At 48.9% G+C, this 26,926-nt stretch overlaps 1 protein-coding gene across 11 annotated transcripts in view; it reads right to left on the reverse strand.

Annotated features, from left to right (window-relative positions):
* Positions 1-41: 41 nt before the first annotated feature.
* Positions 42-26,926, reverse strand: part of PIP5K1C (phosphatidylinositol-4-phosphate 5-kinase type 1 gamma) — a 50,649-nt gene continuing 23,764 nt past the window's right edge. The window contains exons 2-20 of one of the 11 annotated variants that reach the window (XM_030032184.2): positions 25,924-25,955; positions 23,525-23,611; positions 23,091-23,221; positions 22,358-22,475; positions 20,235-20,387; positions 17,832-18,131; positions 17,102-17,307; positions 15,809-15,892; positions 15,236-15,284; positions 14,140-14,224; positions 13,605-13,766; positions 13,414-13,443; positions 12,480-12,621; positions 12,153-12,185; positions 9,546-9,650; positions 9,128-9,260; positions 7,297-7,371; positions 4,874-4,957; positions 42-4,458 (exon numbers count right to left, since the gene is read on the reverse strand). In XM_030032184.2, coding sequence (XP_029888044.1) covers positions 4,456-4,458; positions 4,874-4,957; positions 7,297-7,371; positions 9,128-9,260; positions 9,546-9,650; positions 12,153-12,185; positions 12,480-12,621; positions 13,414-13,443; positions 13,605-13,766; positions 14,140-14,224; positions 15,236-15,284; positions 15,809-15,892; positions 17,102-17,307; positions 17,832-18,131; positions 20,235-20,387; positions 22,358-22,475; positions 23,091-23,221; positions 23,525-23,611; positions 25,924-25,955 — 2,012 coding nt within the window. In that variant the 3' untranslated portion in view covers positions 42-4,455. The other 10 variants (XM_030032188.2, XM_030032191.2, XM_030032190.1 and 7 more) reach the window with 10 other exon arrangements.

The raw sequence follows: 26,926 nt of genomic DNA on the forward strand, positions 1-26,926 counted from the left end.
CCGGCCCGAGCGCAGGAGAGAGGAGGCAGAGCCGTCCGGAGTGAGCACAGCACAGACTACAGTATGCTTTATCACAGAGCCGAGGACAGATAGCATCAATTTACAGTTCTCTGGAAAAAGGTCTCCCCGAAGAGGGGGGGGGGGGGGGAAACCTCAAAACAACGAACAAAAAGAACAAAAGCGCTCATGACTTAACCCCCCCCCCCCCCCCCGCCCAAAAGAAGAGAAACGTGACAACACCCACGGGTTGGCATCACATTTCGGCCGCCAGCCCCCCAACACCCCCCTACTTACATACATTCGTTACATGGTGCACGCACAGAGCGGACACAGAAAATGAGCGGGAATACAAACATCCAATAGAACATACTTAGGTCTAATGTAGACATCAACAGAACGAAAAATCAGACACGATCCCGTACGCCTGAGCCATGGCCTTCTCCTTGCCCTTTTTGGAAAGGGCTGGCGCAGGGTGATGGGAATGAGAGAAGGGGGAATGCCGGGCTGTGCCGGGCTGGGGGAGCCCAGGGTGATGGAGCCCATGCAAACGCCACTGTGCCTGTGCCAGCCCTGTGCCAAGACCTACGAGCGCTCTGGCTTCACTAAAAAACTTCCCAAAGAGCAATTGCGGCACATGCGGCCGAGCCGCTCGCTGCAGAGGCAACAGCAGCCAAAAGCTGGATCCCTTAGGTGAGCATTTGGGGCTCTCTATCCCAGCTCCTTGGTTTGCCCCACACCTCTGCTCTACACCTGCCTGCGAAGGGCAGAGCTTTACAGGAGCTTGATGGCGAGCATAGAGAGATATACGCCAGTTTTCTCTTGCCAAATCCATACCTGGCAGGCAGCAGCCACCTGCAGTTTGGCAAGAGCCTGAGCCAAAACCTCACCAGCAGCCTCAGCACCAGGCAATGCTCAGGGCACGTCCCACAGAGCTGAGAGTCCCAGCTGGGATGATGGGGAGTGGTGGCAAACAGAGCTACATGGGAACTGGCTGTCTCGAAGGGCTGCTCTGCTCAAATCTTGGAGGAGTAAAAGAAACACGGTGCTTCCTTTTAACGGTGGAGAGAGCAGGGGGTTACACCAGGGACAGCACCTGCCGGCGAGCTGCTGCTGGGTCACTAGAGAAAGCCCTGACAGAAAAAGTACAGGCAACTTATGTCCCAGATGAGCTGGAAGTACAGCTGGAGGGACATTCAGACCAAGGACAGGTGGTGGTTCTCTTCTGCAAAAAAGGGCCGATGCTCTTTCCTGTGGGCAAGACCTAGTCCTGCCCTCCTCTGACTGCACGTCCTGCAAAGGCAGCATTGACAGCGCTTGGGAAACACTCCAGAGCTCCCTGACGCTCTCATGCTGCAGTGCAGTGCAGAGAAGTGGGCTAAGAGTAAGCTTTAAACTCCAAGGTCCTTTTAGCCTCCAAGGGAAGTGGAAGCTGAGCAGCTCTCTAGGACTGAGCTAACCAGACAGTAGGTGACATACAGCAGAGACTGTGTGCGAGCCTGGAAAGGGGCAGTTTCCATTTCAGATCAGCATCTCCCTAAAGGAAGGTTCCTCTTGTCCCCTCACGTTGACAAAGTTGCTCCTTTGCACGTTCTCTCACAGGACCAACCCTCCGTGTCCAGACCTGCTCGCTCCAAAAGGTTCAGCGTTACAAAACTGCACAAGGATTGTCTCAAAAAGCCCAAATGCTTGAGGAAAAGATGATGCTTGGAATGAACATGCTGCGAAAGGTTGGGGTTCCCCCACATCTCTTGGGACCAAGCGCAGCTCCAGCTTGCAAAGTTCATTCACTGTGATACTCCATAAAGGTGGGGCTCAGATGCTCCCTGCACAGTGGCTAAGCAGCTTTAGAGACTCCCAAAAATGAGGGGAAGGAATAAAGTCTCTATCAATGATGCTGAAACCATCTTAAACAAGATGCTTGATTTCAGTTGGCTGGAAAGTCCCAATGAGGCTAAACCCACCAGCCCGTGAACAAGGTGGTACCAGGGCAGCTGGGCATCAGGTCAGACAGCCTGAGCCCAACCTCCCAGGTTCCTCCCAAGAGCTACATTCCTCCAGCGCAGCACCCAAGAGCAACATCTGAAGGTGCAGAAGGGATGAGGCTCCCTCTGGCCTCTCTATGCATGGTATCATGCTTCGGGGGGGGGGGAAGCTGAATTTTTAGCATTTTGAAGCCTCTTGATTTCAGCCCAGAGGCAAGTTAGTCTGTAGGTATTGCACTCCTCCCGTCTCCCCTCCAGCAACCTACTGAGCTCCCCCGTAGCACTGCCCACACAGCCTGCGGAGCCCAGGCAGGACTGGCAAAAGCAGACAGAGTGGGTTAGGAGCCATTTCCCAGCCTACTGCAGGGGCTGTCATGGAGCAATGCTACTAGCTGGGTGAATGAACTGTCAAGTAGTGACTGAAAGGGGAGAGTTTCTTGAAAAACTTTTGATAGATTATTTGGTAAATACATGAATACATCTAATGGCAGCAGCTTGCAAGATCCCCAGCCTGTGCTCTTGAGAGCAGCACACCTTACAGCCTTCAGCATTTGCAGGCAAGGAGGGGAAGTCTGGGTCCCGTACTTCCAGGCAAGAAAACATCAGTTCATGAAGATCCTCACCAGGTTCAGCACACTGTGGAGTGGAAGAGCTTCCCACGAGCCCAGTTAACCTTCTGGGACCCAAATTAACCCATCCCAAGTGCTGCTGTGAAGACAGATTGGGGGGACTGAGCCCCGAGAGAAGGGTCCCACTTCCCCACTCCTCTACAAGGAATCCCAAGGACAGGCTTAAGATTGTAATGAGAATAAAGAGATTTTGACCCTCTTTCTCAAGTGAGGCTCATAAAGCACATGAATAAGACCTGGCTCCCTCTGGTCTCAAGGATTTCCTTTCTTCTCTCTGGGAGATAAGGATGGGATTGCTACAGTTCAAGACAAGGCTATGGTGTGTGTCCTGCTGACAGAAGGATGAGCCTAGTCTGAACACCACCCAGTGACACCAAATCCTCTCACATAAAGCCTGCAGCCCTCAAAAAGCAAACCATCTCAGACATCCAAAGCAGCGATTTCCAATAGCAGATGTTACCACAGGCAACATCGCAGTCACCCAACGTTTTGTCCAACAGAGTCCGTGAACACAACACCGCCTGGCACAATTAGGTGGCAGAGCCAGGCTTCTGCTTCTGCCTCCAGTGTGTGCGGACGTGCACATGCCTCCCTGACTGCCCTGAGGTACGGAGGATACATGTGAACCCAATGTTCGTGACCCCCGAGTACCGGGTGTCAGATACACCCATGAGCATGCGAGGTGCTAAGTGGCTCCAGTAGGATGTAGTGTCCGGACAAGCCACACCTGGGGCCGGGCAGACTGGGGAACTCGCACTCCAGCACGGCTGGTCCCTGGAGGTGCACAGTTCTCATCTGTCCATGCCTGTGTGTCTGGAGCAGGCGGCGGTACTGTAGCCGGTAAGATGAAGCGTGGACTCCAAGCACAGAGGGACGGGGAGACGCAGCAGCGCAGCACATGGTGAAGGCAGAACCCATTGTGACGTCCGGAGGAGAGCCGACGTGACCACGTCACTGGCGCCAGGAATCGTTTGCTTCCCCCGCACAGTGTTACAGACCAAGAGAAGTCACTAGCAATTTTTGAATCCAAGTAAATTGGCATGGCTACTTTGGACTACTGTAACATGGGAGCAATTCTATTCAATGGCCTTTAATACATTGCATTTACATAGCACCTTTCATCCCAGGGTTTAAGTGCTTTAACGGAAGTGGGTACTGTACACCCATTAGCACGGGGGAAACCGAGGCACAGAGTGGTTAAGTGACTTGCCTTAGGTCACTCGGCAAAACCGTGGCAGAGTCTGGACAGCCTTAAACCTCCTGACTCCATCAGTTGGTTAGACCACGCTGCTGCCTCAAATGAAGCCACTCCGGTCCCTGCCCTCCCCAGCAACGTGTTCCTACCAATTCTCCAGTGAGGTCTCACACTCCTTTCTGATGCACAAATATATGACAACCAAAAAAAAAAAAAAAAAAAAGTGCAGTAAACTAAATGTTTAAAAAAGCACATTTGTGCTGTCTCTGTGCAAAGATAAAAGAAATAAATACATGATCAAAAAATTAAAAAGGTTCACAGTATCACACATGGATAGGTAGCTACGGTAGTGCACATCTGGAAAACACTGTGTTACTACCCAGGATTCTCTACACCCAGCTGGATGTCTCTGTTGGGAGCTGCAGGTGAGAGGGTGGTTTCTTTGCTGCCCATGTCTGGGATAAGTAGAAATACATGGTTATAGTTTTGCTCCGTTCTGAAATGCAGTGCCCGGGATCCTGCAGTGCAGCAGTACTGGTGTCAGCAAGCTCTTCCCCATCCCACTGGAACGGCTGCATCAACGAAAAGGGAACACATCGACCTGCAGAGGGAATCGCTGCTCTCTGGGGCTTCCGTGTCTGCATAGGGATTACTGCAAGAGGCAGAGAAAAGAGTCAACACCCAAGCATCTGCCCTGCATTCAGTTAGGTCTGAGCCCAGCCAACTCCCCAGAATCAAGACAAGCGTGACGAGAGAAGGCCGTTTTGCATCCTCCAGTAACAACAACACGACTGGAGAACTTCAGCTCCCCAAAGCTTTCACTGCACCAAACAATTCGGAACAAGCCACAACCCTTGCTGAGCAGACTGGGTCTCTGCCAGCACAGGAGATCTCGCCTGCTGCCACAGAGCTGAAACGAGATGCAGCAGGGCTCTGCCGCAGCCATGCAAGAGCCCCACGCTGCGCAGAGGCCACAGCAGCTCCCTCTGCAAGGTCAGCTTGCAGAGGGAGCGCAAGCTCCGACCTCGACCCACCGGGCACCCGGCACACGTTTCTTGTACACTTACTGTATCGCTCTCCTCATCGGAGACAGAGTGGAGTTGAGCGCTATAGTGGAGCGGGGAGTAAACCCAACTCCTCTCGTCTGTCGGCTGCCAGAGTGGCCAGAGACGGCGGGGAGAATGCAAGGAGAGCAGCAGCAGAGCAGGGAGCAAAGGAGAGAAGAGGAAAAAATAAAAGGAGAAAATAAAAAGAGTAGGAAACAATACAGTAAGAACAGCTGTCCACCTGGAGGGAGAGAACTGAGCTCAGTGCCAGCTCTCAGCAGAGGAGCCTTCCTCATCCTCAGTATATACCTGCTCCCTACCAGGTGGGACATGGGACAGCCTGCCAGCAGCTGACATTGGACCCTGCTCCAGCTGCAGTGGGGATGGCACAACCTCTCCTCTTGCAGGGACAGATTTTTAGAGCTTTTGAGATGCCAGGGAAACCTCAGCTCCCTGCCATAGCATAACCCTGGCTCCAGAGAAACTGAGACACATGGGAAGTGACTCACCTAAGAGCAATGACAGAGCTCTTGGTTCCTGCTACCCACTCCCAGCTCTCAACCTCCTGTTTCCTGAGCCCTGTGCATGCTACAAGCTGGCATCTCTGGTGTCCAGGAGGGCTTTTACAGTGAAACCTGATCTGGTTTGCTGTGCTTTCCCCCTTCCCTGCAGGCCAAGCAAGGCAGCAGATGGCTGGGTTAGACCATGGTGTATGGGGGCCACAGAAAGGAAACAGTTATCGCTGAGAGTCTTGGAGACAGTGGGGTGATGGGAACAAGTACGACAAAGGACGCAAAACACAACTGGATCTTGGAAAGAATGAAGGGGAAGGGGACGTGCGTCGAGGGTGCTGGTTATCACAGCACTGGGCATTGGTGTGACAAAGCACACTTCTGCTGCCAACACAGCACAGAGAAGCCCGGGCAGAGTCAAGGGCTGGTGTCTGCTGCCAGTGTTCCCAGAGGGGACCCACTTCCACTGCAAACAGGCTCTTTTGGCTCCAGAGGTGCTCCCAGAGAGAGGAAACTGCCCCCTTTGACTCAGCCTGGGGTTTGCAAAGGAAGAGAAGTGGAACTGGGTAATTGGAAGAGGCCTGGGAGGGGTTCCCAGCCTGGGAATCAAAGTGTAACAGTCTACAATGTACAAGAAACTACAAGAAGCCAGAGGAGCTTTGAAGCACTGGGCTCCGCATGCTGAACCCCATCAATAATTGCAGCTACATTAGCAGAGACTGCTAGGAGGAAGGAGGGAAGAGAAACCCTTGCCTGGAGCTTCCTACAGGGCTCTACTAGAGGTGCAGGAAAGCTCAACACTGCATAAGGTCTGTCCCACATCCTGTTTTTCATCCATCCCGACTGAACCGCATGCTCCAGCCAGCCTCTTTCAGGGCCTTTTAGGAGCTCAGATGCATGCAGGGAGCTGCAAACCCAGGGGGAGATAAAGGAGCATCAGGTGCTTGGTGTTGACCCTCCGGGTGCTGAGGCAGCCAAACCCAGCCGAGGGGGCAGGAGGAGCTGCTGAGAGGGGTTGCCCGTTTGCCCACATAGGTGCGGCACTCTCCTCGTGCCATTAGCCACGGCCAGGAGCACGACGTTACTGCCCCTGCTTCCCCCTCCACCCTGCCTGATGTCCTCTCCACTGCTCCCCTGCCTGGTACCAAAAAGGCAGGCGTTGGGAGGACCACGCTGTACAAACACTTGTGCCGAGGCTCTGATAGCACTGCCATTACCCTCTGAGGACATCAGCTCTCCCAAAGCCTGCAAGGGAAATACTAAAACCCAGAGCAGTCTGAGCTCTGGATTCAGCCCCTAAATGCTCAACTGCCTCCCTGCATCTTTCAGAAAGGAAAGGAAAAACCTCACTGCTCACAGAGAAACCTGCAGTGAGGAGGGAGCACATCAGTGATGTTGAGAAGGGCTGGAGAGCAGAAAGCATCCCCTACCCAGCAGCAACTCCTAACTCATTTGGCTTTATGAGCTGCTTGCTATCCCAGCCACCAGAAAGACGACCAGACACAAGTCTAAAAGGTTATATTTGCAACTGGATTTTTAGCAGCTTCAAAACACCTTAAAGGTCTCTTTGGAATGCTGCCTGGCTTCCTGGGCCAAGAGAGCCAAGCCTAACATTACCTACAAAGGCTCAGGTGGCTCTCTGGCCAGATATGGTGCTTGCAAGTTTGTCCAAGGGCTGGGCGATACTGCAGCTCATCCCATGGCAGGAGCTGTGTCACCAGCCTGCAGAAAAGCAGGGCAGAGCATGTGTTTCTGCAAGATCCTACAGGGAGATCCATTTGTGTGATTTCAATACGTTTCCCTGGTTTCTGCTGGGCTGGTTCCTAATGGCCACAGAATACAGAGCCACAGCATCCAAGGGAAATGGGAGTGCTGGCCCCAGTGTTTCAAAGCTGCAGCTCTGCTCCCCTACATGCTAGCATGTTCACTTACAATCCCAGAGGAAAGCGAGGTGGTTCGGAGTCTGCGCTGGCGGGGAGAGTAAATCCAGTACCTCCCATCTGTGAACTGGATGGCCCCAGGGCAAGTGAAATGAGAAAGGAAACAGGAAAAAAGGATGATGTGAAAGAGAGGATGAAAGAGAAAGCAAAAACAAGGGGTTGGGCAACTCCAGGCCTGAACGGATCAGCAGACAGGAAAGCCGTGCGTGGGAAGAAGAGCGGCGCCCATGCCCTGCCACAATCTGTGCACTTTTATTCCCCTGCGGGTGAACAGGAGGATAAAGTGCTCTCCTTTCAGGAGCAGACTTCCAAAGATCAGATCACAGACCCCTGGGACTTGACAAATCATCCTCTGTACACAGCATCCCTTCACCAACCGTCAACCCTGGAGCACTCCTGCAAGAGAGCAGCTGTGGTCCAAGCCCCACTGCACTCTGGTGCAGCCTCACTTGGGTTCCAGCTCAAGTGGTTTTCCAAGGAGAGCACCTGTGGGAGACCAAATCAGCTTTTCCCTTCATCCCAGCAGTGACAAACACCCCACGGCACACGACACACATTTAATGCAAAACTCAAGGACTTAGATGAAGTATGAAATGCTGATGAGCAGTCAGTCACACTCTCTGTGAGCACACACTGCACACAGATGGTTTCCTCCAGAGAGAGACGTGCCCCTCAAGTTGGGGGGAGTCCATATGCCCAGGGACAGGGAGGAAGAGGAGCTGACCCTTGCTAGAAGACACTTGCTAGTGGAGCAGGCAGTATATGCAGGCAGCTTGCACACAGCTGCCATCCACAGGCAAAGAAAGAGCAGCCAGTGTTAGAGGGAGCTGTTTGCATTTTGAACAGCATGCATAAAAACCCAAACAGACAAGCTTTTAAAATGGAGCTGATTCCTTCCACAGCTCCCACGAGCCTCGGAATGACTCGGCAATGAGTGAGCAGCTCTGCAGCAGAGTCACGCAAGCACAGGGAAAGGCAAACGTTGCCATTTTTAGGTTAGCCTGAAGGAGCTCATCACAAAGGCTCAGCTCATCTCCATCACCATATAACCGAGAGCAATGAGTCGGAGGAAGGAGGAGCTGGGCACCTCTTTTAATGAGAAAGTTCCAGTACCCAGGCATGGGGGAGAGCTCTCAGGGGTCAGACCCTCAGCTCTGCTCTGGGAATCTAGGGGGCAAGTACATGTTGCCAAAAACTCTCCTCTGGTCTGCAGAAGCTGCTCAGACATTGCAAGAGCTGACTGAGGAACACAGCGCCAGGCTCCACGGCACTCTGCTGCCAACCAGCAACCACCTCACTTACTCCCTGTCTCAGCACTAGATTTCCACTGCATCACCTAATGCATCTGCCTGCAGGGAAAGGAAAAGCCAGAGTTCACCAGAGCCCGAGGTCAGCCCCACCGCAACCACCTCCCTTCTGGCTCTAGGCCACTGCAGCACATTTGTGTTCAGGAAAGCAGCTAGGCTCTCTGGCTGAGGAAGGCAGAACCTCTCAGTTGCAACTACATTCACCTTGGCTTGTCCTGGGAGTGAACACGCTGGCCTAGATAAGCCCTTCAGCGCTCGTGCTTGGAAGTAGAGCAGCACACCTATGGCTACATCCACAGCAGCAGTGCCACCCATTTGAGCCCCACTGGATGCTGTTTTGAGTTCTCCAAGGGTTAATCCAGTTCCCTGCATTCAAAAATGCTTGAGGTGCTCAACATGAAGACGGCATTGGGCAGACACTGCCCTACACCTGACTGCCTGAAATTGAGACTGTTACAGCCTCGGCTAACCCTTCCGATCACACCCCTAATGAGCCGGGCAGAGAAGGTATCTTACAAAGTATATGTCTGTGACTGGCACGTCATCTTCATCCGAGGCCTGGCTGGCTGGTTCGGAGGCCTGGCTGGCTGTCTCCACCTCTATTGTAGCTGTGGATGTTACAATGGCACAGGCTGAAGAAGCTGCCTCTCTGGAGGGGGGAAGAAATGACAGAGTCTAGTCACTGCGATCAGAAAAGGAGCAAGCAAGACTGTATGATTTATTACAGAAGAGCTGAAGAAGCTCCGCTGTCACATCCAGAAAGACCAGGTCAGGTCAGAAGTAACAGCGCTCAGCTTCACTGAACTGTCTGGGAGAGCACCTATCTCTCCAGGAAAGCTGCTGCCCTACAAAGTCTGCCTCCAGCACAAGCTGCCACAGACCAAACGACACCGGGTAGGCTCTGCAAAGCTGCCCAATGCTCTGAAACACTCACTCTTTGTCATCTTCTTCGGGAGCTACGATCTCAACATCACACTTGGGCTCCAGCTCGACACTGATCTGCTGAAGCTCCTCCTCAACCCGCACCTCCTCGTGTGACCTGGAAACCAAAGAGAGACAGGCCCAAAGGCTCAGCTGGACACTAGTCACGCACAGTCCCCAATCCTAGGTCAGCCTGACTCAGTCCTGAGTCAGCCCAGCCTCTCACAACGCAACCTCCCACAGGATCGAGCTGTGTTGGTCTGCCCTGGCATGCGGCTGCCTGCTGCCAGCCACTCATGGCACCGAGCTCCCAGCACAGACCGAGCTGTTGATTTCGGCTCAGAGGGAACCATCAGACCTCCCAGGACTGAGGATTTAGATAACCAAAACTCCCAGGCAAAAGACTCATTCCTGTCAGATTGCAGTGCTCAAGACTAACGAGGTGGGAAAAGAGGACAAGAGGAAAGGGATTAATTAGCCAGTGCTGCAGAAAAGATGGGCAATGTCAAATGGTGTACGGGAGGAAAGAGGAGAACTGGCCTCCAGGGAAAACCTGTGTCCAGAGTTAGCCCCAGTGTTATATATCAACCGCACAGGGGCCAAAGCCTCTGACCTCTTCCAAGACTCCCAGTGCACCAAAGCTGCTCAAGTACATGCCAGGGTTAACATCAGATTTATCTGCACACTCAGGAGCTGTTTGTGACAATCTTCAATGTAACACCTCATGCTATTAAAGTAATTGCTTGTGCTAGTGGGGCTGGCTCCATAGTCCTCATGGGAAGGAGGAGCAGGTGCTTGCCAAGCCAAGGGCACAGCCTTGGGGAAGGGAATAGCTCTGGGCTCACCGGCAGAACCGTCCTGCTCTGTGCTGTCCCTGGCTGGGAGCTGGAGCCAGCAGGCGGCAGTCCTGTCCAGCTCAGTGCTGGGGAACTTGCTCCTCTCCTCTCTCTCTTCCTCGAAGGGGTGGATCTCAGAAACCCGCGAGGAATTCCCCAGCAGATTATAATAATCAGAGGTGTGACTCGTTCTTGAGCAAATTGGATAAGGTCTTTTTCATTTCAGCTCAGGAATGTAAATTCACACTTTTATAACTTTGTTCTTGCACTGGCTTTCACCAGGGGATCACAGAGTGCTCTACAAATACACAGGTCTATGCTCCCCTAGAAAGGGCACGCTGAGACACCAGCACCAGAAATGGGGAAACTAGGCAAAAAATAGCAAAGGCCACACTTGTGTGGGGTGGTTGTAGCTGTAGAAAATCTGTGACAGACAGATCTACTTCTGACCAAGACGCTAAGCGCCCTGTATGGTCCAGGGACAGTCACTTCCGATTTACCTGACCTATTTCTGGATGAGCAGTCACATCCTACAGCAATTCCCTCCATTACGCACCAAGGGACTCCAGAGTAACTTGGGTGAAGTCACTGCATTTTGCCAAACGGGTCCCACCACTGATGCCTGAGTTTGCTGAAATTGGGGACTTAATTTCAGACAATGAATTCTGCAGGAGATGAGGTGCTTTGCAGGTCCCTGACACTTCAACAGGTGCTGCAAATCAACAGCAAGTAGGTCCTCACCCTCCAGTGACAGGAATTTACCAAGATTCAGTGACATGCAGCATCTAGAGGTATTTCATTAAGAAACACCACAGAAAGGGATTTTTTCACAGTGTATGTGGTCTGAAACTCAGCAAATCACTAAAAGCTAGGAATGAGGGGAGGTATCTCTTAAGACAGTGCAAACCCTCATCTTCTGAAGTCCTTGCCTTCCTCTGAAGCACCAAACACTGACTGCAGGGAGAGAGGACATCAGCCTGTCCAGCAGCTCCTCTGGCTATGGCATACCCCAAGACAGAGTCTCTGATGCGCATTTCAAAGTCTGCACCTACCACACTTACAAGATGTCCTGGAAAGCTAGGGCAGAGTCAGCAGCAAATGCAGGGTCCTCATGCAGATCCTGCTGACACAGGCAATGGGGTCATTTCTACTGGTGCAAAAATATGCAAGATAATTACATGATATGAGCCTCTAAATCCAGACATCCCTATGCAGTAGGGGATTTTTGTCCTACCTCGCCCTTGGCTGTGAGCCACCTATCACCACAGGAGGGAAAAAAAAAACACCCTCAAAGTATCTGAGTTTCTGAAAACACTGGAAGCTACTTCTCTGGGGACTAAGGGTGCTCAATGCCTCACAAAGTCAAAGCCCTTTTCCATATTCACAGCCACCACACCCAGGCGGCAGGCAGATGCACAGAGGAGGAATGTTCCTGCTATTAAGGCTTGCTTACCCAGAGGGAGATGTAAACGACCTTCCTTGATTCTGGTGCTGGTTGGGTGGGTAACTTTGGACAACTCGGTTGTCCCCTTTCCCATCAAGTAACAGGGGTAGTATTTAAGATTCCTTGCAAGGCAAGGCAAGATCTGCTTGTAAGGAAAACTCTGTGTAAGAAATGGGTATCATTTGATTGCAAGAAGCAGCTCATCACCCTGCAGAGGAGGACCATGCCAAAATCTTGGGGCTGGCAAGACTCACATTCAGCCCTCCAAGAGACCTTTGCACAGGGACAAATGTGAGGTCTCTGTGCAGCAGCACAAGAAGAGATGAGACACTTTTCTCACCTGCCATCCTGCCCTGAGGAGTGTGTGCGCCTCCTGCAGAAAGAAACCAGAATAGTAGAATTTGAGGAGCCATTTAACACAGAAATCCTACACTGCCCCCAAATCTAACTCCCCACCGCATGAGGGTAATGTTCTACTTAACAGCTGACACTTCTCCCAGCAATAATTAATCCCATCAAAGCCGTGTCTGCTTGCTCCCAGGAGAGATTTAATTAAAATTGGTCATTAGCATTCCAGAGCATAGGGCAGCCTGCTGAGATCTGCAGCACAAAGAGGAATGGCAGCCGCTTGACTCCGGTGGGAGCAGGGGACAAGTGCTGTCCTCACCTGTACCTGGGCTGCTCAGAGGTCTCCGAAGGGGATCGCTCGGGAACAGAGAGAGATGTTGAAGATAGTGTCGTGGCTATGGAGGCTGTGGTAGCTTCTTCAAAGGAAGGTGGTGTGCAAGGTAGCAGGTCTGGCCTGCCTGCTGGCCCAGAGAGGAGGACAGGAGAGATACAGGAAGAACAAGATGAGTAGGTCAAACACCAACACCTTACCTACACCAGCCCTGTGTGAGGCTGTTCCACCATCAGCTTGCGCACCCTTACTGGGACTGGTCACTTAAAACCACAAACAGGCAAGAAGTTTAGCTGGGTTCCTGAATGCAACAGCTTCTCCCAAGGCATCCTCTAGAGTGAGCCAGTAAGCACCATTTCCAGCATGACAGACACTACAGGAAACATAATGCCAATGAAGACATCTCACTGGTAACCAAAGCTGGATTAAAGGCTTGGCTCATCAGAGATAAATATCCAAGTGAATTAAGAGATGAATCAAGTGCTCACTGCTTTGCATGGGTAGAAATCTAACACCTATGCACTTGAGGAGCCTGTTCTTCACCACTCATCTGTAAATCCCAGATGGAAGTGATGAAAAGGTGGCACAGAACCAGGCCATTCATCTTTTTTTAAATGGCAAGATCTTGCCCCTTATAACTGCCCAAACACTGTCATTAGAGTCCTGTGGTTCCCAGTCCCCCCTCCTTTTTTTTTTTTTTTTTTTTTTTTTAAGGGTGGAAAATTCAACTTTCTGATTGCTTTTGGGCTATGGCTGCTGGTGCCAGTTGGCAGCAGCTGCCTTGCAGCAGTGACGCAAGCGACCATTTTTACTGCAGAACCACACAGCACTGTAAAGAAGGGATTTGGTCGTCTTCGATGGAGAGGTGTTGCTTCCCCAATCAACTAACTGCTGGTGCTGTGACAAAGCAATATACTCTTACCTTCTCCCCTGTCCTGGTTAAGTTTAGCACCTGCAAAGCACAGCAAGACATGCAATGAAGAGCTATCCATCAAGGAAGACATGTGGTCAGTGCACAGTGGGGAACTTGACGAGAACAGGGGAGGATCCTAAGAAACTGCTAGGAAAGAGAGGGTAATCACACAGCCATCAGCCACCAAAAGAGACCACTACCTTCATCGTCAAGTGTGGGGTAACTCCTGGCCGCACGAAGATCATATTGTGTTTCGTCCTTTTCAGAGGGAAGCTGGCTAGCTGAAAATGCAGCTGTTGGACCAGCTGTCTTGACAGCTAGCAAGGCACTACGCCCTTTCTTTGAGGGAGATGACTTCAGAGCTGGATGAGAAGAGTGAAAGAGAAGATGAAATTACCAGCACCGACTACTGTCACACCAAAGGCACTTTCCCTTTCATAAGGAGAGGGAATTTCCCTCTGCCCTCTGACACACACACACGCTCTCCAAGTGCCGTCTCCAAAGGGCTGAGCCTGGGTCAGGCTGCAGGGAGGGCTCCTGGGTGGGAGTCTGAGCAGATCAAAGTAAGCCATGACAACCTGAGGGCTTTGCAGTTCCCCAGGTTTGCTCTATATTACAGTGGAAAAGCCACCTCAGACTCTGGCCCAGAAACTCTCCACGTGGACTGAAGCAGCAAGATTAAGATAAGGCTTGCCTCACATCACAAGGGCAACAGCCCTTGGACTAGGTACTTACAGGAATTCTTTCGAAACACCGTGTTGGTCATGAATTTGAAGAATCTCTCTGCATAAAAGCTGGGTCTGTGTACTGACACCGTGTCCTACAAAGACAAGAAGCAATTGTTTAATTTTAAAATGATGCCTCAAGGCAGAATTTCTATAACAACCAATGCAGTCTTTTTTATTTCAACATTTAGCACTGATAGAGCCTTAAAATGGAAAGGCTTAACTGAAATGATCTGATTAATGCTATAAATAAGCCTGAAGCATTGCCTTTGATTTGATTGCATTTGATTATATTCTTGCTGTAATTTTATAATGGATTTTGGCTATTTTATTCCTTTGTAGACTTCCTGGATTTTTCAAATATTGGCCTGATTACATACATGAAAATTCTTCTGGCTTTGCTGGCTGACATTCAAAGCACACCTGGATACCTTTGCATACGACACCAAAATTCAGCCAAGGGTCTCCATACATTTCAAATGTTTTGCACTTTTTGTTTAAAATTGTAAAACTGAAGCTGTCTCTGCTTCTGATGTTTGACTGTGCTACCATGACTTGGCATCTACACATTTCCTTTGCCTTATTATTTAAGGGAAGCTAGGATATGCAATGCTGAAAAATAGTTTCCACATCCAAGGTTGCTCTTTCGTAAACAGGCACCTGGCTGCTGCAGGAGACAAGACAGCAGGGAAACACTGAAAGGCATTTATTAACAGATAGCTTACTGAAGTGGAAACATAGTCAATCACCAAAGAGAGCAAACACAGGGCTCCTCGACACATGCAGGAATGCACACGCTTTGTGTGCACAGCTCCTGGTATCATGGGGAGGAGGAAAATGACAGATGGGAGCAGAGGAGGAAAGCTGGTAGCACGACAGCTAAACATGCGAGGAGGTGGAGTGAGCAAGAAAACCTGATTGGGAATAAGTGGCACTACACCACTCTGGAGGCATAAGAGGCAAGAACTATTCCTTTCATCAGCTTCAACTGTGCCAGTTCAGGCACTATAAATAGCAAAGTAATCGGCACCAACTAGCATAAACGAAGCCAAGGCAGGTAATCCTGCCGACGCCTGGACAATTCCTGCCTCTGTACAGGCACTCACCCCATCGTGGACAAGGGCCTTCCAGGTATGTTCTAGCTTCTTGATGAACCTAATTCCAGGGGAGAAGTGGAGAGAAAAAGAGACAGATTCAGGCACGTACTCTATATCTAAGCCACCTTTCATACCCCACACAGGAGATATCACTGAGCTGCTAACAATTCCTTCTTCTTCCAGAGTGTAGCTTTCCTCCACCCAAGAAAGGTCAGCTGAGCACACCGGCATCTCTGCAGTCAGGTCAGGACTGCCTGGGAACCCTACAGGGAAGGAGGAGCTGGGCTGGAAGAGGGGCAGAAAATCGCCTTCCATCCCTGGAGATATGCTACCCATCCTAGGCACAGAGACAGGAAACTTCTTTGAGCAATTCATTATATCTTAGAAAAATGGCTCTGTGTCACCAGCTGTTCTAAGGACAGGATAAAAATCCACAGCTCCCGACATGCATCGACAGACTGCTTTAGGCAGCCTGCCTACTCATTATCAAACTCTTCAGGACAGGAAAATCTTCCTGCTTTCATTTAGTATTAAAATAGATGTTAACACACTTAAAGGACAGACAACTGCAAAGTTACCTACCTGTACGATTGAAGGATATCTATTATTCCTACATGTAGCAGGAGACGCTCTCCTTTGCCATTCACTGCTGGGATTCCTCCCATCCTGCAGGTAAAACAAAACCTCAGCAAGTGCAACCCCAAAAAGAGAGGCTGTAATACCCCCGAGACCTGCAGAAGGGCGGATGGCAGCACTGAAAAGAGGGCTCTGATGTGGTGGTCAGACACAATGCAAAACCTGCAAAGTCACTATGTGCACAACCATGGAAAGTCACGTACTGACCCAGGCCATCTCACACAAGGTGTCCCCAGGGTTACTGCCTGCCTGGATTGCCAAACACCAACTATCCAGACAGGACCCGTGTCGCATGGCAACAGCTCTGCCTGGGCCAGAAAGCACCACATGGTTTTTTCTCAGCTACAGGACATTTTATTCTGGGGATCAGATTATTTATCAGGTCAGCGTGAACTGTCTGCCTATTAGGGCAGCAAACCTTTAAGGACAAGGGTATTTCCAGTCCCATCCACACTACTATCAGTCCTACCAAAGGTGCAGCAACCACTAGCACCAGCACATTACAAAAGCATGCAGGTATCAGGCAGGCCACTGCAATTAATGATGCTACTTGAAAGACTGGAAACACCAATGTATTATCCCAGCTCCACTGTGACTGATCCTCCATCAAAACTGGAGAAGCTGGTTTCAGATAGCAACAAACAGCAAACTCCACCATTTGGTAGCAAGCTTGGTCCACAGAGCCAGAGAGACAGACACAAGAGCCACCTGCCTGCAGCCCAAGAGCCACAGATCGGGCACAGCACAGGTTTTGGGCAACCCTCCCAAACCACAACTGCACCAGTTACTGCAGCACTTGGCTACATTGCTGTTTGCTAAGCACACTGGGATGGCCTCGGGGTACAGTCAAGGATTCCAAAGATGGAGTGATGGAGAACAAAACTCCAAGCTCCTAGGGACAGGCTGATCCTGCCTTCCACCACAGTATTTGGATGCTGAGCTAGAACTGAGCTAGTTTCTCCTCCCCAGAGCATGGGTGGATGTTGAGAGGCTGTTACAGGAGCTGACAACCTACAGACTGGCCTAAGAAGAGAGATCACTGTGAGGCTGGAGTCTTACAGAAGTATTTCCCACCACAGCTTCCCCCTTTCACACCACACCGCTTTACCGGCAGCAGTACTGTAAGCCCCAGGAGAGATGCTCACTCTAACAGTTCGTGTGGGCCTCATGAGGCATTTACTACTCCAGCCTCCACCTCCACCCCTCTCAGCAGCGCAAGCGAACCAGGTTTTCACCTACGTGTCATCTGTGTCTATGGACTCCCCCCGGGCAGCCCCACCCTGGATGGACTCCATGGCCGTGGAGTAAAGTGCCTTCTGCCCCACAGGACGCTTCTCATCCGACGTGCTGTGGGCTCCCTCAGACTGCCGCTCCCGTTCTTGCTGGTCTATGTTATGAACCCCAAGCAGCAGGCTGTAGTCCATGATTTTAAAACTTTCCAACACCTACAGGTTAGTACAGAGTTTAAGAACAAAGACAAAATATCAGGCCAGCAGCTCAAATACAGTACAGATCCCAAAGCATGGAATAGCCCGTCCACATTCCCACTAACAACTCCTTTGCCAGAGCTTGAATGTTTCTGACCCAATAGTCATCTCTGGACTTGATTGCATAGAGTTTGGCCATCCCATAATCAACCCAAAGGGCTGAAGGCTTGCAAATAACATTGTTGTACCATGTATCTGCTGCACACTGTATAGGAAAAATGTATTTAGTCCCAACAGCCCAGCTACAAGTGGAGCAGGCTGCCACAGTTTGATGCACCAGGCAAAGGAACGCAGCCTTAGGCCTCAGAGGCTGTCATGAGATCCAGCTCCACTGCTTTGCTTTCAGGGAAAAAGGGCAGTAGAAGGGATTTATCCTGCTTTGGGGTTAGCAGATTAGCAAGGTTCTCAGTCATTTGCTCTTCCTCATGCTCGAGAGCCACAGGAATTCATTAACCTGCTCCCCAAGCTGCCCCGCTCCTTACCAGACAGTCTCGTTGCAACGTTTTCACCAATGCACTGAAGGTGTCTGCATCCAACATCAGGCCCTCAGGCATGTCTTGTATGAAGTCTAGATCCTTGTACGTAGGGCTGGACTTTTCTTTTTCCTTCTTGGATGCCCGGCGTTTATAGGTTGAGCCTTTCAGGTCAAACTTCAGGTGCATTTTCACCACACGAGGCAGAATGTTGTTCATCACGACGACGCGGATGTTTTTGCCCCCTGATTGCACACAGTACAGTCCATAAAACTTCGGCAGCAGCGTCCGTGGGTTCTGGTTCAGATTCTGCAGCAGGGTTGGAAAAAAAGCATGGGGAAAGGTCATTTTGGCAGAAGACTCCTGCTCTGTTCAACACAAAGCATGTTAACAGATCTTGGAGCAGTCAGACTAGGGGTTCTTCACCTAGAGATTTTCTGAACTTTACATGAGAGCTTACTGTACGCATTTGACAAACTCTTGCATTTCAGTGGTTTTAGGACCTGAAAATACCACTATGCCTTGAATACAGGGAATGAGACGTTCAGCACTCTCTGGGCAAATAACCAAGTCCGGAAATTCCCCGCTTTCCCCATCAACAGCAGCTAAAAAAGGGAAACCAAACTGGAAGAGAAATAAACACAATAAGTGGGAACTTCAAGTTTAAAAATAACAGCTATCTTCATCTCTTCAGAAGTGTCAGAAATCAAGAGCCGTTCTCTAGCCCAGAATAAACCAGGGACAGGGTATTTAAACAAAACAACATAAATTTTCTTCTCCTTCTGCAGAGTTGCTTTATAAAACGCAGTTGGCCAGAGGGCACGGATATCCTGCTCTGCTATCATGTCCTTTTTTTAGGCAGTGGTATTATTAGGAATGACATGACAGGCATGATTTGCTTGTTCAGCTTTGGGAAAGTTTGGGAAGGAAACAGAACATCTCTGCACGCTACAGAAGAAAGGACAGACCTGACAGATTCTCTGACAGACGGTAGAAGCACGACTGTATTAAAATTTCATGCCCCTCCTCGTCTCACCTAACTGGGCACACGAGTGAGCCCTCTTTATGAGTGCGCTGTTCAACGTGGTGCAATCTAAAAGCAATAGAAGCAGACAAGACTGAATGCAAACAGCACTTGCCCAGCTTTAAAGTAACTCAGGATGAAACCACTCTGCTTCCTTTCCACTGACTTCTTTTACACCAGACGGGTTTCCCAAGAACAGCAGAAAGATCGTGTATTAGCACCACAGTAACCCACAAACATTGGAATGCTACAACAAGTAGCACATAACCCTGCACCAGACAGGTAAGTTCAGTTTAATTCGTTACACTGATTGCTAGACAGGACAACTGCAGAATTCAGGACAACAGTGCAACTTCATTCCCATTCAAAACCCTCCACCTGATTTACTATGTATATTAGGCAATAGGCAACGCTTTCCAAGAAAGCTCATCCTGTCCAGGAACTTGACTGCCACTTGCAAAAGCAAGTGACTGGCTGTCAGTTATATACAAACACCCAAGACCCTGTCTCACTTTGACAAATTTTCCCCAGTAAATATTGAGCAAGGCAAGTATTTCCGTAAAAACAGCTTATGATCACATAAATCCACTGCAACATGCATGCAGATGGGGCAGCATTAACATCGCTTGGCATCACCTTCTCCTCACCATCTCCATGGCAAACAAATCCCTGGGTGGTTCTAACTGAACTTAAGTGCCCTCATCTGTAGGGCTGGACCCTTCACCAGTTATGCAGGGAGACAGCTCCTGGGTTACATGCCAAAACATCAGGTTTGGTTCTGATTTACTACTTGTCACCACATGCAAGTCCTCTGGGTCTCAATATATTGCCTTGCTAGCCCTGAGATTTAGGCAACAACTATCTGCAGCAGAGTGGATGTGCAAAGCTGGCTAAAGACTTTGGGAGTCTTTAGCTTGGTACTGCAGCCAACAGGAGCCAGGACAACCAGCAACTGCCTTCAGAGTAACTCTGTTAAAGAGCAGACGTGGGAGATATCCAGGGACAGCAGTGGTTTCCCCACAAAACCAAGGTGGTTGTGTTATTGCAGTCAACAGCCATCCTCAAAGCCAGGCTGAGGCAGATGCATGGTGCCAAGCAAAGAAGAATGAACTAGTGAAACACACACCTGGGAAGCCATTTTCAGGCCAGAACATGTCTACAAGCTATGGCACAATTATCTGCCTCAAGTTTACCCACAGAGTTTGCAAATAAATGGCAGGATTTGTGCTTCTGGGACTGGCTTTGTGACACACTGCTAACATTGTCCCTGGCACAGCGTGGGCAGGCCACAAGAAACCCGGGTGGAAGACATGCCCTGTGCGATGCTTTGGACAGAAAAGCTGCCACGACAAAGCCAAGTCAGGTCCAAGGTGCTGGGTGATACACACCATGTAGTAGCCAGGAAGGAGCTTCTGTAGGAATTCAGCTTCCTTGTGCATCACAGTTTTTATGATGAATTCATCGTCGCTAGTGACATAGAAGAGGGAGCCGCTGGCACCAGGGTTCGACAGCTCTATCAGAGGCTCATTACATAATGAATACTAGGAAGGAAAGAAAGAAAAAAAAAAAAAAAAAAAAAAAAGAGATGTGTTTAGCCCTCACTCATTGCACATTGAGTTCTATGCCCTTGAAGGCTTTCCTCAGCACGCTGTCTCCCTGTGAGATTAAGGGGTAGCAAAGCTTAAGTGAGAACTATTTTCATTATAGGTTAGGTCTAAGCAGCAAAGCTGATGGAGAATTGACAATTAGAGACCGAGATTACAGTTCAGAGCATCCCAACTGCTCAGAATCAAGCTAATCATCTGCTTTCAGTAATATCCAGGCTTCATAATGACATCTTATCTTTTCCCGTTGTGCACGTATCACATTTAGGCTTCTTTCAGCACATTACTGCAAGCGCAGACGGAAAGACAGGATTTTAAGAGACAAGACAGTCAGCTCAAGGTACCATGTATCACCGTGCTGGAGGGAACACAATGCACTGGCTGTTCTCAGCAGCCTCCTCTGGCCTTGTGCTCCCCTGTTACAGAGGATTTTTACAGCTACATCTCGCCCCCTCAATCCCGCTAGAAACACATGAAAAGTATTAGACCAGGTGTCCAAACAAGAAGAGGGATCAGCGCTGTGTAAGCACAGCGAGGGGTACTGCATCAGGAAGTGAACTGGGAGGACATTTCTAGACATCAGTATGCAAACAGCAGGTCCTCAAATGAGGACATGCCTAGCAGCAGGAAAAAGAAAAAAAAAGAACAAAGTGCAAACACGCACGTGCACTTTGCAACTAGGTACCAACCCCAAGGTAACTGCGTAGGTCGAGTGGGTTCAGGGCAGTATCACGTCAGAGCTGCCACAGCAAGAGGTAAGATGGGGAGGGGGAGGTAGGGTATGTAAGGGACATAATCAGAGCAATAAATTAAACGCTCATCATTACATACTGAAAACAGCTTTCAGCCCTGCACAGATTAATGATCCAAGACTTTATCAAGTTAATTATCTCATGCATAATTAAAAGCGTTTGCTGCTGTGGCAGGCAAGAGAGAATCAGGGGAAACAGAAGCAACAAATCAGAGCCGTGACCTTTGCAATTGAGGCAGGCTCTTTGCCTCAACCAAGTTTTGAACCAATCATCAAATCAGCCAGCATTATCTTGGATGGCACAGATGGGGACCACTGTTACTGTCAAACCATGCAATGGCTCAGATTTGTTTCTACTGGTAGGTGTTCAGCTACGATTACCCCCGTCTACAGCTGAAGTCGGAAAAAAAGGGCTATTAAAAAAGGGGGAAGGCTTGCCCTTATTTGGATGTGGTGTTCCCTTCCCCGGTTCAACAAATGTCCCTTTCTAAAGAGCAGGATGTCACATACATGCAAGAGACCAAATTTGACCCCAGTGTACTCCAAGCCCTGACAGCTTATACTACTAGGTATTTTAAAAACAGCCTTTCCAGCTCTGAGGAGCTTTCTGAGCACAAGAACAAGCTGTATTTTATTCTGTCTTTGTAAGATGATTAAAATAACTACACTCACATAGCTCTTGAGTGAGTACACAAGGAAAAACTCCCATCTTTGTCCTCAGAGCCCCAGGGGACATTACAGGGTTGCACCCAGCAGAACCACAACTCCTTTTGCTTGTAAACACAGTAAGTTATTGTCACCACAAGCAACAGAGAGGGAACCCCATTGCATAGCTTACACGGCACACTCTGTAGGCAGATTACTTCCTTTCCCTCCAGTGTAAGCTAGCAGCTACCTCTTAGCAAAGAAAGACTTGGGCTGAGTGGTGCTGGTCTTGCTGGGACCATCACTGGATCTCCTCCAACACCGAACAGAGTCCCAAAATCCACAGCCTCTTCCCATTTCTTGCTGGGATCAGAAAAATTCCTCAACTCTTTTCTGTACCTTTTAGGCAAGAATTGCTGACAGCCTTGATTTAGGGACAAATTTCTTGCATTACTCTAGACCATCTCAAATAAAGGAGGAAAGACAGAGAAATCCAAAAATATATCCATACCAAGTAATCATCTGGACGAATCCCAAAGAGTTCTCGGAAGTACCGAAAAGCCACTGGTGCGTAGGTCTTGAACCTGAAGTCAGCATAATGGTGAGCTGGGGTGAGATTACTTCCTTCGCTGCACAGAACAGACATTACGTGAGCAGGGCCTCTGTATTACCGTTCACCAGATATGCACAGTTACATCAAGGCTACTGTATATTTAAGATAAATTGAGCCTTGCAAAAAGACATCTTAGGAACAACAACAACAACAAAAAATGTCTGTCTTCTGTGGCAGGACAACAGGAAAATAGGCTTTAAATTATCTGCCAAAACCTGTTTCAAAAGAATGCAAGGAACAACCACTTGCCAAGCAGAATATATTTACACAGATAATATAAGCTTTTCTGAGCTTTGTTTATTCACAGAGTTAAAGAGCTCCCAGAATGAGTTTCTTCCATCTCAAACACGGTATAATTTCATGGAAGAAATTCTAGACAGGTAGAAAGAAAAGCACATAGGAAGCTAACAAACTGAAGCATATAGTACTGCATCTTACATTGTATTTTCTTGCAAGCCAGCGTACTGCAGAATCTAACACTTTCCACTGTTATGTTTGTATGTAATGGATGCACATTTAAAACATTCAGAGCATCCAACTAAAGACAGATGGAAGCTCTCTTGAAAAATCAGTGAGAGGAAAAGAAAAGAAATAACTCGTCCATTCATTTTGTTTCCCCTGTCTTCTTTACCTTGGGAAAAAAATGCTCTCCACGACATAGAAGTCCTGCATCAGGACATCTCTCTCTGGCTTGGAGCTCAGATTGCCAACAGTATAACCAATCCCTAGCTGGATGGCCCCCTTCAGAGTGGATGAGGTGGTCTGGCAGAAAAAGAGCAGTCAGTGAGCATTTCACAGCAGATTATCACAATAACATCCCCTATATTACAATACAGTCATGTCTATGACTTCTGTGCGGTCATCTCGGACACTACAAACTGCCAAACAAGTTCAACCAGCTGCTGAAGAGATGGATTATGGCTTCCAGGTTTGCCATTTACAAGATTATGCAGTACAAGGGTGCTGCATAAAATCTAAATCAGATTGGTAGCTATTGGGCCCCAACTTCTCTTCTCAGCCTGCTACCTACACATAGCTCTCACTCTCCACTCCACAAAACCAAACCTTTTTGTAGGTGGTTTCACCAGAAGCATCAACGCCTCGATGACCTATCTTCTTTCCTTGGCCAGGCTGTCCCGGTAGCGATGGTCCCTGCAATGAAAGAGCACGGCTAAAGCCCAGAACAGAAGCTGACCTGGCAGACAAGAACAAGCAGAGCAGCGCCAGCGCAACCACACTATCACAGTTGTAAAGGACAGAGGGATTGCTCTCTACCACTGGAGAAAAATCTGCAGAGTGCAAACAGGTGTAATTGGTGCTGGCAAGCTTTAAACAAGGCTGTTTGAATTCTACATCCATCCCTCAAGCCAAGAAGAGTTAGAATACCCAACCACTCCATCTGACACCCTCAGTACTAACTGGGCAGAGCTCTGAGCAAAGATGCTGAGCTCAGGAAAGATCTGCTTGCTTCCCAGCTGCCAAGATTCCCCCATTGCTTGACTGCGGTTTCTCATTGATTTAAAATAGTGGTGTATTAAATCAAACAGCAAGAGAAGTTTGTTCTTAAAAATCCCATGCCCTCAGGTGTCATACCAATACCTCATGCTTCGCTGGAGAAATCAGAAACAGGTAACAGGGAAAACACAGCCCCACTCCTGCATTCACATGGAGATAATCCATTTAAGCGAGATCTCATTTGTTTACAATTCAAAGGACAAGCCCACACAGGGTAAACTGCAATAGCAGCTCTTCCCGAAGTTTTGCAAAGACTTTACAGAAACACTATAGGACTGCCAGCACTTCAGAGTGAGAACAAACCTACTCCTGTCCCATTCTCCTCCTCTTCTACCTCTGAATCTGCCTGGGCCTTTTTTTCCACCAGTCCAGGAGGGAGCAGATGGTGGCTGCACCCTTTAACGAGCCGATGTTTTGGAAGTTCAATACAGCTCCTTTCGCAACCCCACTTATAGGGCCTCTATACTCTGCCACAGGGCAACATTTCACCTACTCCCCAGCTCTCCTGCCACCCCAACAGATTGCAGAGCCCAGCAGACAGCTAAAACTGCTGGTGAGCCACCAGCGACATTTAGGGGTTTGTTACATGAAAGAACAGCCAGGCTTTGGATGTTCCTTTAAGCAGCATGCAGAGAGATCCAAGGTCATTTCCCAAGTGACAATATTATATCTCTCCCTCTCAAGTGCCACACAGACCCATCTCTCAGAACTGATGTCTACAGCAGACAATGTATAATTTTGTTCAGACTACAGAAGTTCTTTGTGTTTTAGCTTTTAATCAAGAGCTTGCAGCTATTTCTGGTCAAACTGCTTGTACTTCTGGTATTAAGGGGCAGTCTGATTTCACTTTCAAAAGTCTTATTTCCTACTCCGTTTTAAACATTTAGTACAGCCAGGCTTGCTTCCAAGTACTCCTTCTCCAAGCAGTCGTGATTATCAGTACAGCTTATCCTTTCCCTGCAGCTTCTAACGAACAAGCTGGATCCTATTACACGCAAGCTTGAGCTGTATCGTCCTGCCTCACCACATGGCTCATCATCATCCTCTCAAAGTGATTAACAGACACAGGTATTGGTTCAGAGATTGCCATCACATGAAATGCAGTAACAAAAGTCTCTTCCACAGTGTCTTGCTCTACCTGTGACTGTGTTTCCAGGGCAAGACAAAGTGGGGCTATTTGTGCATTGAACAAAACAATCAAATTTCACAGAAGTTGAGCTTCCTTCTATGCATGTTTCTGGGGAGGGAGGGAGGGAGGGAAGAAACAATCAAGTGTCATTCCTGGCAGTTTTATGGGAAGATTTTGCTATTCGTGTATAAAATGCTCATCATCCCAGGTGAGTAATGTAAAGGGGCTTGTCAGAAAATTAGATCAAACAAAAACATGAACATGATGCCCTAAACCAAGAGTGTGGGCTTCAGGGAACAGCTTTCAGGCACAGATCCTCCTACTAGATTCCCTGCTGCCAACTGTGAAGAGTTTTGCTCCAGAAGGTAACAGTGATTCAGCAACCTGCAACCTGGATTGTGTGAGAGAGGATCAGTCCCTCGAGATGTTCCCCTGTTTTATGGCTTCACAAATTACAGCCTCCTTGACTTGCTCCCAGGAGTGGGTGAGACCCAACACAGAGCCCTGGAGATGCCCAATACATGGATTCTCCATTTATCACCTTCAGGTTCTGGTGTGGAAGTGATGCCCTCAGCCACTTACTTACAGACATCATGGATCACGCAGCTAAAATTGGCCATGTAGTGAGCATAATCCCTTCACATCCAGAGACCTGCCACTAATTTTCTTTTTCCCAAATAACAGATATCAAATTTTCAGTAATCTTAAATGTCTTTTGAAATCCAGCTTTGCTCAAAACAGTCAGGCAGAAGTGTCTTCTAGAGCTCTGTGTTCTCATTTCTCAACACAGAATTTTAAAGGCCAGCTTTATACATCTCACCTCGGTGATGGCTGCCTTCTTCGGTGCCAGACCTGAGGAGAAAAGGTAAGAGCATCAGTAAAAGTAGAGACATCAGAAAAAAACAACAACAAAAAAGAGAAAATAGCCTAATGCTTTGCTCTTTCAAGCAAGCTGGAAAGCCTTTAAAGCAGCTGGTTTTGCTCAGTTTTCAGTTTCACTAGTGCAGGAGTCTGAAGTTATAGGGGTGACCCAAACAATTTCATATTCAGAAGCACAAAGATGCACAATTTTTCCTAGCAATAAAGTTTCCTAGAGGCTTCAGTAAAGAGAGTTCTTGTAAATCCCTGCTGCACCGTAAGTAATAGGTCCACACTACACTGAAGAGTCGGTTACATACAGAAGCCCAGAGAGACACTTATGAAGCTGCTTTCTAGCCACTCAGAAGGCACTTGACAAACTATATTGATAATTGAATCTATTTATAGAATCCGATGTCCAAATATATCACAAAAATGAATGCATCATTTATCTCTACCACTGCCTTTGGGAGAAGCCACCATTACTCCATTAGAGTGAACTGTGAGAAATTAGGATTTTGCCGAAAGCTTTTAGATATATAATCAGAGTTGGAGACACGGGCCCAAACCCTCCTCTAACATGAGGCCATCTTTCCATTTCCTAGCACCAGCCCAAGTTTGCAAGGAGCTTCTTATTTTTAGGCAACAATGAGAACTGGCTCCTCTGCCGCCGGCCCCAAGAGGTGTTCGCTGACCTGCTGAGAACCTCGTGCGTGGGACCACAAGCTCCAGCCAAGCTGACTCTGGAGAGCCACCATGAACAAGGATCAAGAGCTGCTTAAGACGACCTCCCCACCCCATCCCAGCAGCACAACATCCCCTGCCAAGGCAGCTCCCCAACCTCCCCCAACCACCTCTGCATGCAAAGCCCAGTTATTAGGAGGGAAGCCCACCAGCAAAGAACACAAACCCAAGTGATAGATTTAAGGCCATCTGTTTCCAGGTATGGGTCTGCCGCTCCCTGC

The sequence above is a fragment of the Aquila chrysaetos genome, chromosome 12, assembly GCF_900496995.4.
Source record: "Aquila chrysaetos chrysaetos chromosome 12, bAquChr1.4, whole genome shotgun sequence".
NCBI classification, from domain to species: Eukaryota; Metazoa; Chordata; class Aves; order Accipitriformes; family Accipitridae; genus Aquila; species Aquila chrysaetos.